This window comes from Capra hircus, chromosome 7 (assembly GCF_001704415.2).
Source record: "Capra hircus breed San Clemente chromosome 7, ASM170441v1, whole genome shotgun sequence".
NCBI lineage: Eukaryota > Metazoa > Chordata > Mammalia > Artiodactyla > Bovidae > Capra > Capra hircus.
In genome coordinates this window covers 64,136,088-64,151,681 of record NC_030814.1, presented here as the reverse complement: position 1 = coordinate 64,151,681, position 15,594 = coordinate 64,136,088, and the positions used below count along the sequence as shown (strand labels likewise).

Below are 15,594 nucleotides of genomic sequence, written 5' to 3'. Positions count from 1 at the left end.
TATTCCATCTCTTATAATAATGTTTGAGTATTACTATGTGTGCCATGTATTGCTTTAAGTGCTTGACATACACCATTTCCTTTATCCTGTACAGTGGCCCTCTGAGGTTGACTCCACTGGAAAATGAGTAAGTGAGGCCCTAAATAACTTGCTGTTCGTTATATATTTCCAGTGGTGGAACCCAGCTTCGAACTTAAGCATTCTCCAGAGCCTCTATGTGGGCTGGAGCCCTGTCCTGCCTTGATTCTGTGGCCCAGGCAACCATCATATGCATAACACTCCAGTCTTTCTCTTACGTTTCCCATACTTGTAGCCATGATATTGCTTCTTTTTCTCCCTTCTTTTGCTTAACAAAGATAAATATTTCACTGTTGGTAATAGTGTCCCTAACCATGGCTATAATATAGGCCTTTGAATAGATTCAGCATTACTTACCTAACCTGTCCTCTTGCTGGATTTATGGTTGTGTATATAATCTTCATTCCTGGAATGTGAAGTCAAGTGGGCCTTAGAAAGCATCACTACAGACAAAGCTAGTGGAGGTGATGGAATTCTAGTTGAGCTCTTTCAAATCCTGAAAGATGATGCTGTGAAAGTGCTGCACTCAATATGCCAGCAAATTTGGAAAACTCAGCAGTGGCCACAGGACTGGAAAAGGTCAGTTTTCATTCCAATCCCAAAGAAAGGCAATGCCAAAGAATGCACAAACTACCACACAATTGCACTCATCTCACATGCTAGTAAAGTAATGCTCAAAATTCTCCAAGCCAGGCTTCAGCAATACATGAATGAACCATGAACTTCCAGATGTTCAAGCTGGTTTTAGGAAAGGCAGAAGAATCAGAGATCAAATTGCCAACATCTGCTGGATCATCGAAAAAGCAAGAAAGAGAGTTCCAGAAAAACATCTGTTTCTGCTTTATTGACTATGCCAAAGCCTTTGACTGTGTGGATCACAATAAACTCTGGAAAATTCTTCAAGAGATGGGAATACCAGACCACCTGACATGCCTCTTGAGAAACCTACATGCAGGTCAGGAAGCAACAGAACTGGACATGGAACAACAGACTGGTTCCAAATAGGAAAAGGAGTATGTCAAGGCTGTATATTATCACCCTGCTTATTTAACTTCTATGCAGAGTACATCATGAGAAACGCTGGGCTGGAAGAAGCACAAGCTGGAATCAAGATTGCCAGGAGAAATATCAATAACCTCAGATATGCAGATGACACCACCCTAATGGCAGAAAGTGAAGAGGAACTAAAAAGCCTCTTGATGAAAGTGAAAGAGGAGAGTGAAAAAGTTGGCTTAAAGCTCAACATTCAGAAAATGAAGATCATGGCATCTGGTCCCATCACTTCATGGGAAATAGATGGGGAAACAGTGTCAGACTTTATTTTTTGGGGCTCCAAAATCACTGCAGATGGTGACTGCAGCCATGAAATTAAAAGACACTTACTCCTTGGAAGGAAAGTTATGACTAACCCAGATAGCATATTAAAAAGCAGAGATACTACATTGCCAGCAAAGGTCCGTCTAGTCAAGGCTATGGTTTTTCCAGTGGTCATGTATGGATGTGAGAGTTGGATTGTGAAGAAAGCTGAGCGCCGAAGAATTGATGCTTTTGAACTGTGGTGTTGGAGGAGACTCTTGAGAGTCCCTTGGACTACAAGGAGATCCAACCAGTCCATTTTAAAGGAGACCAGTCCTGGGTGTTCATTGGAAGGACTGATGCTGAGGCTGTAACTCCAATACTTTGGCCACCTCATGTGAAGAGTTGACTCATTGGAAAGGACTCTGATGCTGGGAGGGATTGAGGGCAGGAGGAGAAAGGGACGACAGAGGATGAGATGGCTGAATGGCATCACTGACTCGATGGACATGAGTTTGAGTGAACTCTGGGAGTTGGTGACGGACAGGGAGGCCTGGTGTGCTGCGATTCATGGGGTCACAGAGTCGGACACGACTGAGTGACTGAACTGTACTGAACTGAAATAATATTCTTCTCTTGGTGGCAGATCCCCAGAGTGGGAGTTATCCTATCAAAGAGACAGGAGTTTTCCTATGGTTTCATATATAGTGGGGCCCAATACTAGTCTGGAGGGTGAGGAAAGACTCCCAGGATGACCAGCAGATCCGTGGCTTTGCCTCTGACACTTAGCTGAGGCAGGCTACAGAGGTTCCCCTGGAGGGAAACATGGAACAGAGGTGGTTCCTGGAAGGACAAGTGTAGAGGGTCAGCTGGGAAGCACTAGTGTTGAGGGAAAGAGAACTAGAGGGGAAGGAAGTGGTCCAAGACCAGTCAAACTTGTCTGTTGAGAACACTGTATACCAGGAACCCGTGCCAGGAGGGGACTGCAGCTCCATGGAGGAGAGCAAGAATCATCACAATGCCAGCCACCAGGGATGTAAGCCCAACTCTTCTGTCCCTGACTTCTTGGTATTAGAGTTACCTAGGAAGACAACACGGTCAAGCACTGGATAGAAGAGCGTTTTTATTCTCATGAGAAAAGACAGCAAGGCCAGTCCCAGTAGTGTGCATAGGTCCCTCATGGCTCAAGGATGTCCCTCACCCCCAGCCTATGGCCAAAGAGCACCCATCTAGTGCCACCCTCTCCCCCACTGAATGTGACGTTCTGAAATGGTGTGTGCCCCAGGGTCACTGACATCCATACTTCAGCAGAATAAAGGAGCACACATTTCAGTCTGAAACAAGGAAGGGTACTCTCACAGGCCGATCAGCCTGGCACAGGCTGTGTGGGCTCTTTTTTGGTAAGGAAGCGTTCCAGGCCCAAGGCCTAGTCCATTTGGCCAAGCAGGACATGAAAGACTGTGAGCAGGAGGCTGTTTTTCTCAACAGCGTCCATTACAGAGGACGTGCCCAGTAAATCTTTGCTAAGGGACTTAGATCCTAGTAAGAGAGCTCTATGTTAGGGCAGGGCATTCACAGCCCCTGTCAGTGGACATCACTCTCCCTGGACCATAACCAGCTAACTGCTGCTAATGCTTTCATGACAAGAGCTGACGTGTCACAGTCTCGTCCAGCGGTATTAGGGAAGGAAAATGATGAGTGGTCTCCAACTTGTTACTTCACAACTACCAGTTAATTTCTGTTCTCACTTCAATGAGCAAGACAGTAGAACATTTTTCATGATCCCAAATGCCCAAAGTAAATTTTGGAATTACAATCTGCAGTTCCAGCTCTTGTATATATCCATGTTATGGCATCAGGCAAGGGAAACCAGGATGTCTCAGATAAATGCCTTGAGACCAGAGATGTTTGATGAAGGTCTACAGCAAGATTCCTCTGCTGAGTTTTCATCAGGTGGGCAAGAGTGAAGAAGATGGGTTGGGCCATAAGTCTGAATTTTAGACTATTCTAGGTGAAAAGGCTTTATTTTTTTCCAAGTCCACATGGGAAATAAAACCAAATGCTAGCAGCTGCTAAGCTGAACTTAAATGGACTCTCATAGTTTCAGAAGTATATTCCTGAGTGTCTTGTTATGTTCTCTGCAAAACATTATTAATTTGCTTGAACTATTTAGTAAAAAAAAAAAAAAAGAATATACTAAAACCCACTAAATTGTACCCTTTAAAGGGATGAATTTTATGGTATGTGAATTATATCTCAAAAAAAAGCGATAATAAAATACTAATACAAATATATATAAGAAAGACTACCCCTTTTGTCCACGTATCTATATCTCTCTATATATCTATACCTCTCTCTCTATATAAAATTTATCTAAATCTGTCCACATGTTATATCCGGGATGCCTACTATATATTGAGTGTGCTACCTTTTAGAAAGCACTGGGAGCTAGGTTTTCCAAATTATTTATCTAGACAGAGAGAGATGAGTTAGTCTGCCCAGGGCGCTGGCAGCTAAGTAATAACAAAGCAGAGCTTAGACTCTACCGGTGGCTCTCCTACTTAGAAGGCCCTGTTTGCATCTCTGTAGTTCACTGTCCCACAACCGCTAGTAGAGCGCAGTGGTCTCCAGTCACCCCCGACCCCCCTGCAGCTCATCTCATCCTGTCGCCGTCCGCGACATCCTCCAGCCCGCAGGTGCTGTTTGCCCCAGCGAGGTCAGACAGTGGGCGAGGCAGCGACAACCCGAGGGTCGGACACCGAAAAGCGAACTGCAGGTCCATCCTCAGAGCCGCGCCAGCCCCTCTACCCGCCCCGCACCAGGCGGGAAACCTGGCACCCGAGCGGCGATGACGCCGAAGGCCCTTCAAGCCGGGGCTGACAGCGCCCGGGCCTGCGGGGGCCTGCGGGGGCCTGCGGGGGCCTGCGGGGGCCTGCGGGGGCCTGCGGGGGCCTGCGGGGGCCTGCGGGGGCCTGCGGGGGCCTGCGGGGGCCTGCGGGGGCCTGCGGGGGCCTGCGGGGGCCTGCGGGGGCCTGCGGGGGCCTGCGGGGTTGCCCGCCATCGGAGCTCCTGGAGACCTTCCGGGGCCGGTCCGCGTCTGGGCCTGCGCGGCGGGGCAGGGCGTTGCGGGACGGTCTGGGCTGCAGCTGGGAGATTCCCGCACGGCCCCTGGCTCCGGGGCGGCGGGCGGCGGGCAGGCAGCGCTCCGGGCAGCCCTGGGCGCGAGGCTATGGCGGCGGCGCTGGGGACGCGGGGGGCGACGCGGCGCTGGTTCGCGGCGCTGAGAGGCAGGAGCCAGAGCCTCGCGGCCATGGTGAGTGCCGAGGGCCCGCGGTGCGGGAGGAGGGCGAGGCCCAGCCATGCCGGCCGAGGGGTGAAGGGACCGCGGCAGGCCCCGAAGTGGGCCCGGACTTCGGGTAGCCACGTTTGGGCACCCGGCACCTGCCGACGCGCTGGTCTGAGACAGGGGTGGCTGTAGCATCTTCCAGTTTTTTCTTGGCTTAGAATTTCGTCGTAGTCTCCGAAATTGCCAACCGGAAAACAAACCACCACGACTGAGGTGTGAAAAAAAAAAGTATGCAAAGCAGTTGTGAAAACTCTTCACTCGTGATGTGACTAAAGCTGCTTGTCGGGTCGTTTAGATTGTCCGGTCGGTGAGAGCAGGCACCGTCTCTCCCTCTCTGTAAACGGGGCCCTGAGTGTTGAATTAACTCCTTTGTCTTGGTATTAATTTTTTGGAGTATTTGCTAATTAATTATCTTTTGAGTTGCACACTGATTTTTTTTTAAAAAATACCTAGAGGCGCCGGGTGCGTTTCCCCGTTTTATAAATTAACATATTGGGGGTAAATTGACTTGAAAGTTTTAACATGCAGCACCACCTAGTGGGAATATGTTGTATTAAACTCACCGTTTCATTTTCTTAAATTGCTTGTTAGAGCCCATTTGGCAGTTTGAATTTTTTTTTAATAGAAAAAAAAGGTGACTCGATGATGGAGAAGATAAGCATTCTGCTTCATGGCCTTCAAGGTGAGAACACAAGTTGAGTGCTTACTGTCACCTAGGCGTGTCCTAAGGCATACTTCTATCTGGGGCGCTGGTGATCGAGTACAGTTGTGGCATTGGGGAGGAGTGAATAAACAGGTGCGTTTGGAGTGGCTGCCACGTGCCAGGCTCTATGCTGGGTGCCTCCACACTTAAGATTTCTTTAAGCCTTGTAAAAATCTTGGCAGGTGTATGTTGTAACATCCGCACTCTAAAACATTGCAATTCAGAGAGGCTAAGATTTACTCAGCATCCACAGCTGAAAGTAACAAAGCTAGGCTTGGATTGAAGATTGCTCTCCAAATCCTATGCTTTCCCTGTCTCTCTGCATAGCTCCCACAGAAAGAAAATTAAGTCCACCACAAAGGGTTCTGTGGCGTGTGTGTCCTTAAGGGGACTGTTTATGTTATATGGGTGAAGTGATTCCATTTTACAGTTCTGAACTTGGTTCCTGTTCCTAGGTAGACACCAGTAGTGAGCACAGTTCATGGACCTCACTGGAGATGTGGAGGTGTAGGGAGGAGGAAAACAGCTCAGAGTATGCTCCACAGACTCCCAGTGACTGCTGCATAACCTACAGCATAATTAATAGTTTTCTTTGCAGCTATTCAATGATAATTCTGTTTCCTTGGCAAAATAGCCTTAGTTGAATTAAAATATTTAAATGTTTAAAAATTTTAGGTAATTTCCTGTAATAGGTCTTCTGTGAACTTTTTCATAGCTGTCATTAAAAAGCTAATGAAAGTATGTGGTTTTTGATAACAAGCCTTTAAACGTTTCTATTTAATTAAGAGGCATTCTCATTATCTCCTGTTAATTGTAGGGAAGGGTAGCTGACTAAGCAAGGAAGAGAAACTAGAAGGTTGGCTCCTTAGCATCCTTTTTCTCTTTTGGCAAATTTTCTATAAGTTTACTTACTTTGCCTTCATTATTACGCTGATAAAGGGTTTTAGGATTTCTGAAGTGGGAATGAGTTGAAGTTTCACGGCAGCGTATCCAGCTCAGCCTCTGCTTGCCCTTTGATAAGGAACCCTTAAGTTAGTTCATTCTTTCTGGGGCCAGTCCCTCCCTCACCTGAGCAGGTAGTAGCCCAGCGTACAGGTAAGACAGGAGGTACTGGTGGGCAGTTATGCCAGAATGAGAACATACCTCTTCTGACTTCTCCTAGGGTGCTCTGCTCTTCTGTCTGTCATGCTGCTTGGAGTTCTTTCAGTTAAAAAACGATCAGCACGGCAGGTGTGGGCCTGTCAGCTAAGAGAACTCTGGGTTTGGGAGTGTCCTCAGCAGGATGAATAGGAACAGGGTGGACAGCTGTGCACAAGTGCTTCCAAGTGGGCAGTGCTGTGGCCAGATGGTTGAGGGCATTTGTCTTACTGACGCTTCTGAGAAAACTCACTCCACTGAAGCAAGGGCTTTTTAACCTATAGCCCAGAGGGTGTGTGAGCTCCTAGAAGTTATTTTACAAAATCCCCTGTAAATGTGCATTTGTTTTTTCCTCTCGGAGGATTGATCGGTCTTAATTAGAATTGAAAGGGGATGATGAACTCAGATAGTTGAGACCCATGTGAGTTAGGACTGAAGGCTGCTGAGGTGATATGGGGCCATCCAAAGAGAGTGGCCCAGGAGTTGAGAGTCCTGAGTTCTAATCCTGGTTCTGCTTCTGGACTTGCAGTGTTCCCTTGGGTGAGTGTGTTACCTCAGTTTCCTAAGTCCTGGAATGTTGGCCATTGGTTATGATCTTTGGTAAGATGTCCAAATGGTCAATCTCAACTTTATCTGTAAGAAACCAGGAAAGCTGAATTGTAAAGTTAGGGGCGTTTGTAAGGGGTGATAAGCCCGCATACCATGGAGGCAACTTATTTTGTACAGAGCTAGTCTTGTTTTTATCTCTTTTGAGAACTTTGTATTTTGAGAACAAAAGAATCGGAAATGGTTAGAAATCGTTGTCCTTAACACTTTTTTCTGTATCTCTACATAAGTAAAGAGCTGTACATGTATTTGAATTTAACCAAACCTCTATATTTCAGGTATTAAATATGTTCTTTTCATAGTCAGCAGGTACCCACCAGTTGACTGCAGAGGAGAGGAGCCAGATGATACTTGACCTTAAAGCAGCAGGATGGTTGGAATTAAGTGAGAGAGATGCCATCTACAAAGAGTTCTCTTTCAAAAATTTTAATCAGGTAATTAGTACATATTTTTGCTTGTGCCATGTTTTTTTTTTTTTGGTCACCTTAGACTGTAACTCTATTTAGTACTGGTGTCTGGTGCCCTGTGGATCCAGGATCTAAATCTTTTCTTCCTAAATAATTCATTGATAATTACTCTTTCCTTGTTGACAGTTACTGCCACCCAACTGGGTGATTCTCAGCTTTAGGGGAAGGGGATGATTTGTGTGATATGGAAAAGTCAGATTCTGAAACCACTGTTGCTCTGATTTGGTGTTAGTTAGGATATTTAATTCCTTTTCAAATTTTCAATAACATTAATGGGGTGTCAGCTTTTTATATTTATCACAAGGGGGCATGAGGAAAATGGTTGAGAAACATACACCTGCTTGACTGATTTCTCCGAGTTTTCTTGTTTGGTTGTCAGGTTTTCTTTCTCCTGATAGTTGCATTTCTGTCTCTAAATCATTCCCCAGGCTGCACCCTCTTCTCTGATTGGTTCATTTTCTCCAAGTCCAATAGCCAGCCCTTGTAACTTTTCTTGAAAGCTGGCCCCCACCTTGAAGATTGAGCCTTAACAGGGGAACTGTTCCATAGGGCCCCACCCTGTTTAGAGAGTCATCTCCCATGACTTACCCTTCAGTTCTTACTCCACTGCATTTATATAAGGTCCATGCTTTAGACTGTTCCATGTTTGTTCAGTTAGTTTGGTAATCCTCTGGACAGATTTATTGTTTTTATTTATATTAGGTGTCAGCATCTAGAAGGCAGAGACCATGTTTGCTCAAATAACTGTCTATTGTACCTAACACAGTTCTGGGTACAAACAAGCATTGGATAAATGCAGACATTGATTACAGTGTTTGCTAGTTTATGGAAGGGTGTGTGAGGACCAGATTTCCACCAAAGAAACTTTCGACATGTTTTCCTAGTAAATGCCGTTGGCTCCACTGTGCTGCACGCCCATTCTGCTCTCCATCCATCTGGCTGCCAGCCTTCTGCTGTGTCTCCCACTCCTGAGGAAGCCTGGACCAAGCTGGCTCCTTGTCCCTGCTGCCCCACGTGCTCGACGGCTCTTGTCAGGGGCTTAGCACTCTGTGGCTGGTGGCAGGGAATCCCATTGGTACAGTAAGCTTGTGCATAAGCTCTAGGTAGCATTTTCCAAGCTTATTAAAATTCTTACATGTGTACAGCCTGACTTCTTTAAGCCTGGGCTAATTTATTGGGCTTGAACATGTGGCTTAAAGTACTTGAGTAGTGTTGCCTAAGGCTCTGCCCATGAGTCAGTCATCCAGCCCCACTCTTAACCTTGTGCTCAGGGTACCTTTGGAAGCTGTGCAGGGCATCCTTGATTAACAGTAATATTACTCACCAGGACATTTAATTAACTTGACTCTTTTTTTTTATCCTACCTTCACTCACCTTTCAGGAGAAAGAGGCAGATGTTAAGAAGATCAGCTGATATCAGGGCACATACTCAGAGAACCAGCCCTGAGATTATGTCCTGGGGTCAGTTTTCCAGTCAGGCTTCTGTGACTTAAGCAGTAAGGCCTGTAATGGCAACTGATGTCATAACAAGTGCCAGCGCCCACCACCCAGAGCCCACCGGGAACACAGCCATAGCTGAACGAGTTGGGCTGTTGCTTGCGGTGAGGGAGAGCACTTACCCTCTACGGGGTGCTGTGGGGCATCTCAGGAGGATGGTGTAGGGAAAAATTTATCACAGAGTTTGGGCTGGTGCTAGTGATCTTGGAGTCTTTAAGGATCAGGGCTCAGATCTGGGTTGGATGCTGTCAGAAAATGGGTTCTTCTATGACTCACTATTTTAATAAGTGTTATCTGTAGGGAGAATAGCCTACAGTGGGACCAAAGCTGAAACTGGTAAAGCAGCAGCAGCCTCTCATTAGCCTGGGGGGCGGGCGGGTGTGTGGTATTTTGTGATTTGGACAGTGTTTATGTTTTGTCTGTGTTGAGATACTGTGGTGTCCGTGATTCTCTGTATTACACTCTGTTATTGTCACGATTACAGTCACTGTTACAGGAATGGTTTTATTTTTGTTCTCATCTTTCATGGTCACACGGCAACCCTGTCTGGATGTTGATTTTCAACACCATGGCCTAGATGTGAGTGCCAGGAAGGCTTCTAGCAACTTAGAGGCTTAGGCGATCATAGTCCAGGCAGCTGCCAGGCTGATTTTGTCTTTTTCACAACTAACGTTTAGGATGGTGACCCTCTGGCCCTGTTTGATCCTCACTTATCTTTCACTTATTTTTCAATACAGAAAAGGTACATTTTAAACTATAAAGCAGTGCTATAAAACATTAAAATAGGGTTGTATAAATAAAAAAAAATTTTCCCATTGCAACTGTTTCCATCTTTTTTTCTATCCTCTTGTAGTCTTTCTCCACATGTGTAGTCGACTCATACTGTGACAATTGTACACACATTTAAATTCTAAAAAGTAGTTTAATTTTTATTGTAAAGGAAATACTCATTAACGGATATTTATTAAGCACCTCCCCTGTGCCAGACACTATTCTAAGTGCATGTAGCTCCCATACTAGTGGAGAAGTTAGGCAATAAACAAATGAATAGATAGTGTGATTTTAGGTAGTGATAAGTCAAGAGGGAGAGTAAAGCAGGATATTGGGATGGAGAGGGGTGAAGAGGTGAGCTCACTGTTTATGATGGAGGGGCCTGGGGAGGGGACTCTGAGGCCTGAGTAATACAAGGGAGTTCAGCACGTGAGGAGCTGGAGAACGGGCGCTGCGGGTAAAGAGACAGCAGGGACCAGATTCCTAGAGCAGCAGGGATCTTGGCATGATCGTGGAAGAGCCAGGAGGCCAGCGTTCTGGAGGGGACAGAAGGGAGAAGGGGTTAAAGAGAGGGAGGGGCCAAGCACAGGAACTTTGTGATCTTGACAAGGAGTTTGAGTGTAACCCTGTGAAAGACAGCTCCTGGAGAATTGCAGGCAGAGAAGTGCCATGGTTTGGGTTATGTTGTAAAGAGCTCACCCTGGCTGTTCTGCTATGAGCAGATGGTGGAAGGGCAAGAGTGGCAGCAGGCAGAGTGTGGAAGTTGCTATGTAATAGGCTAGGCGAGAGAAGGTGGGAGACCATGGCAGTGGCAGTGGAATGTGGAGAGAAGTGAAGGATTTCTCATTTCTTTTGAAGGTAGGACAATCCAGACTATCAGATTGGATGTGGGGAGAAGGAGAGGGTCAAGGATGATCCCAAGGCTCTGGCTCTAGCTGTAGGGTAAAGGGTGGTGTCATTTTCTTGGCTGAGGAAAGTGGGGCAGAGATCAGGATAGGGCATTAAGAATCCCTGTGTTGGACAGGTTTGAGATACTAGTCACCTAAGTGGCGATGTCAGTCAGCAGCTGGAGATATGAGATCAGAGTTCAGGCTGGAGATAACAGGGAGCCTCCAGAAAGGGTAATTGTGAGCGCACCATCATGGCTGGGATGGGCTGGCGCGAGCAGGTGGAGGTGCACGTGCGCGTGTCCCCTGTGCTAGGAAGGAACGCTGAGTGCACGTGCACAGGTGCAGGTAGGTTGCTGCGCTTGTCCTGGGAAGAGGAGGTGGCGTTCTCTCTTGATGGCTTCTGTTTTTTTAAAGTGAAGTCATCAACTGAGAATGAGTCAGGGTGGGAGGGAGGGGTGTTGGAGATCTGGGGAAATAGGGAAATAGGCAAGAAACAGTCCTCTTAGAGACTAAGACAGTGAAGGAACTAGTGAAATGTGGTTGGTTGCTGAGCAGTCTCAGTGTCACTGGAGATTTGTGGGCAAACATTTAAGGTGAAGATCCTGTGTGTTTTTTCACAGGCTTGGAGAAGGTGCTGGGTTGGGCTTAATGAAGGCTGAAGTTTTTTTTTTTAATTAATTTCTTTTATTGAAGTATACAGTTGATTCACAATGTTGTATTCTTACTGTTCAGTGATTCAGTTTTATTTATCTATATACACATTATTTTTCATGATTCTTTTCTATTATGGTTTATCGTGGTATAATTTCTTGTGCTGTATAGTAGGACCTTGTTGTTTATCCAGCCTCTATATAATAGTTTGTGCCTACTAATTTCAAACTCCTAGTCCATCCCTACCCGTGAGCAAATCTGTTCTTTATGTCTGTGAGTCTGTTTCTGTTTTGTGGGTAGATTGGTGTCGTATGTTAGATCCCACATATAAGGACCGCGTGTGATATTTCTCTCTCTTCCTGATGTACTTCACTTAGTATGATCTCTAGGTCCACCCATGTTGCTGCACAGGGTGTTATTCCGTCCTTTCCATGGCTGAGCAGTATTCCGTTTTTATACACACTGCGTCTGCCTATTCCTGCGTCTGTTGATGGGCGTTTAGGTCATGCCCGTGTCTTGGCTATTGTGAACAGTGCTGCGGTGAAAGTAGGGTGCGTGTATCTTTTTGTCCAGATAGATGCTTAAGGAGGGGGATTGTCGGATCGTATGGCAACTCTGTTTTTAGTTTTTTTAAGGGACCTCCAAACTGTTTTTCACAGTGGCTTTGCCAGTTTACATCCCCCCGCAGGGCTCCCGGTTCTGCACACCCTCTTCTGCGTTTCTTTGTGGCTGTTCTTGCGGCGGCCATGCTGGCTGCTGTGAGGCGGCACCTCATCGTAGTTTGCGTTCGCATTTCTCCAGTGATCAGTGACGCTGTGCATCTTTTCCTGTGCCTCTTGGCCATCTGTATGTCTCTTTTGGAGAAATGTCTATTTGGACCTTCTGCCCATTTTTTGAATAGGTTGTTTGTTTTTTGTCGTTGGGTTGCATGAACTTCTAACAAGCGCTGAACTTTTGCTAGAAGAGTGCGGTGGCGGAATAGGGGGCAAGGAAACTAAGGACATGTGCAGATAAGGGGTCAAAATATTGGACCTTGGAGTCTAAGCTGGTGAGGAGGGAAGTGCAGCTGTGATGTGAGAGATGGAGAGTGAAGAGATCGGAGTGTCAACTAATGCATCCTCTTTGCAGGGCAGTTAAGTGATGTTTATCAACTTTTAAAATACACTTACCCATTGTCTGAGTCTACACATTTATTTTCTAGGTACAGCTCCCCGTGTATGCCAGATGGATATGACAAGATGTCCACTCTAGCCCCGTGGGCTTGTAATTTCTTTATTGTGAGCAGGCATTTCCACACGCATGTGTACCCCTTGCTAAGCCCATGTCTCCCTCACTGCAGCCCTGCCCTTGGCAGAGTTATGGGAGGCCCGCTGTGCCCCATGTGACAGCACCTCTCCAGGCCTTGACTTTATACCCTGGAGGGACTTGTGGGCAGAGCTGACGACCTGCGTCTCCCTTAAAAGGCTTCACTCCACACTGGGTATTAGCATACATATATATTTGGCCTTTGCTGAATATATAGGTAAAAAATGTTCTGTTTTGTTCGCTAGGTAGGGTGTGAACATTTTTCAGTTCTTTACATAGTCTTGTCATTTTACTTATAATAAATCTTTCAGAAGTGAGATTACCTTTGTTGGGTGTTACAGTTTTTAAATGCTTTGTTTATGTGGTGGGTATACATGAAACGGTATCCTAAGTTTGCTTTAGAATTCATTTATTTTATTCCTGTAGAATTTGAACCACACATTTTAGAAAGATTTTCATTTACCCTGGATGAAAAACCTACTTCTCAATGCTTTGGGTTATACTAGGTTTTACTATAAAGAAGATTTTTTTTTTTCCTTTCAGACATATTATTCCAAGATATGGTTAGTTCCAAATAGTTCACGTGCATTTGGTAGCTCAGATCAGTGGAGATACTTAGTGTGATTATACGTGTGAAAATTCCCAAGGGATCCTCATGGCATAGGTGGAGGAAGTGGCCGTGGGTTTCAGTTGCCGTCAGCCCGCTGTCTTTCCTCAGTGGTGATGCAAAGGCAGTGGTGAGACTCCATGAGTGTTCTGAGCACAGCAGTGCCAAGGCTGAGGCAGGAAGTTTCGACATTCGGAGTGCTTAGACTCAGGGTGGGGTCAGCATTTGTAAAGGAGTTTTGCTTTTCTTTCTCTTCGTGTAGACATAAGGAGGGAGAGGTCTCTAAGTGGCATGTAAACGTATTCTGAGGTGTTTGGCAACTGCAGGGTGACTGCATTGAAAGAACAAAATGTCAGTTAGAAATGTGGGTGTGAGCCTTCCATAAAGATACATTTTATTAGGCACTGTCATGTGGGGACAAGTGGGAAGCTTACAAAATCAGAGGAGGAAATTTAATGCTTTGGAAGCAGGTGCTGAAGGTGAAGCTTTGGAACCCAGGCACCGGCTACCCAAGATGCCAGCAGGTGGAGCCCTCCAGGGCAGGAGCCAGGTGGTTCCGGCAGCATCAGAGGCCTCCCCTGCCATGGGGGAAGGCTATCCGATTTCTCACTCTTGGATACTGGACCTCTGTTGTTCAGCACAGAAACAAACATATCAGGAATAGATAAAGAGTGGGGGTGGGGCAGCTGACCTAATTTGGTACCTTTTGAGTGAATGAAGAGTTCTGGGTGCAGGAGATACAGAGTTTCCACTTGGTGATGGAGCGCACTTTTGATTCATGAGCTTTGTGAGAAAGACCTGTAGTTCTCTGCATTCCTGGAGGAGCTCGTATACCTTGTCTAGGCTTTATTAGGTGGGCTGCCTGCAGGGCATTCGATTTTGTTAGAGGGACTCTTAGGAACTGGCTGATGCTCAGCCAGGTTTAACCTATAAAAATGGCTCTTTTGTTAGTACATGGTTCAGTCCAATAGCTGGTCCAAGTAGAGTATCTCTTGTAGGGCAGGGTCCAAGCTCTATTCGTGCTGTTATCTTGTCCATCACATTTTGGTTAATGTAACTGTTGCCATTAAAAGATTTCAGGCACTGGGGTGGTGAGAGGCCTTCAGAATGGCCCCGGCTGTGGCAGCTGTGCCAGTGGGGGGAGGTTTCTGTGTGTCTAGCTGCAGTAGCACCATATGTGAGTTTGGGGTTTGTAAAATGGTTTCTATTCCTGTGCCCGGAGCTCCTGCTGTAAAACAGTTGAAAGTTACTGTCGCTGACTTACTTTGTAAAGATGTTTTATTGAGGAATTTGATAATAGGCTTATGGTTAACATTTTGAAACAGTTAGTGAAGTCAAAGGCTTGTTGATACCAGAAGACAGACAACTGTTAATGAAAATCTTAACGGTCCTCAAAGGACGTGGGTGGAGGTCTCAGGCGCTGTCCTTGTGAAATAATTAGTTCAGGTTTTATTGTTCATTGTTGTGTACTATGTCTTGGTGCGCATCAAAGCTATGAGTCGGTAATGCTGTAATACAAACGTCACATCTGAGCACTCTGGAAAGTGGTTGTTCACTGCCTGGAGAAGGCAGAGAAACACTCCAGTGAGAATGTTCCTGAGGCTTCAGCACCATGGCGGTTAGAAGATATCATTTTGCTTTTAAAGTTTAGACTAGTATCCGTGTGTCCAGGAGCCAGGTAAAGTGAAAACTTGTCTGAGTATCACACCAGTAGCTTGCTCATAACATGTGCCCACAGATGGGCTTTGTTAGCCAGCTAGAACCCTGAGAAAGTGTTCATAGTTATCACTGGAGTAGAGACTAGAGATGCACACATTTATGTAACCTTTTTTGGTAAGCATTTTTGTAAACTTACCTAAAATTTAAGAAGCTCGTAAGAATATCTGTATGGTGCATTCATGTTGGTTTTCACTTTGAAGTTGTTCCTGGAGCCCTGGGGAGTCCTGGGAAGGACATGCTGGTGTTGTCAGGTGGTGGCTGGGATGTTGGTTTGATGTCCATCAAGATAGGGAAATTAGAGCCTAAAATGTCATTCAGAGTCTTGCTTCTGCTGTTTATGTCATAGAATAGGTTCAGGCCTGATGTATATTTGTAAAAACACATGTGATAGATAGACGAGGGGAAATGTAAAACAGGTGTAAAAAATGCAAATATGACACCACACTGCAGTGTGAAAATGCTGTGGTCATTACACCGTCCTTTAATAAAAATGGACTTTTAACTGCATCGTTTTTTCTTAG

General features: G+C 45.8%; 1 protein-coding gene across 8 annotated transcripts in view; it reads left to right on the top strand.

Moving 5' to 3' along the window:
* Nucleotides 4,396-15,594, top strand: part of PCBD2 (pterin-4 alpha-carbinolamine dehydratase 2) — a 43,021-nt gene continuing 31,822 nt past the window's right edge. The window contains exons 1-3 of one of the 8 annotated variants that reach the window (XM_018050363.1): nt 4,396-4,687; nt 5,346-5,402; nt 7,473-7,600. In XM_018050363.1, coding sequence (XP_017905852.1) covers nt 5,363-5,402; nt 7,473-7,600 — 168 coding nt within the window. In that variant the 5' untranslated portion in view covers nt 4,396-4,687; nt 5,346-5,362. Of the gene's footprint in view, nt 4,688-5,345; nt 5,403-6,750; nt 7,101-7,468; nt 7,601-11,111; nt 11,137-11,318; nt 11,385-15,594 lie in introns of those variants that run through there. The other 7 variants (XM_018050364.1, XM_018050362.1, XM_018050366.1 and 4 more) reach the window with 7 other exon arrangements.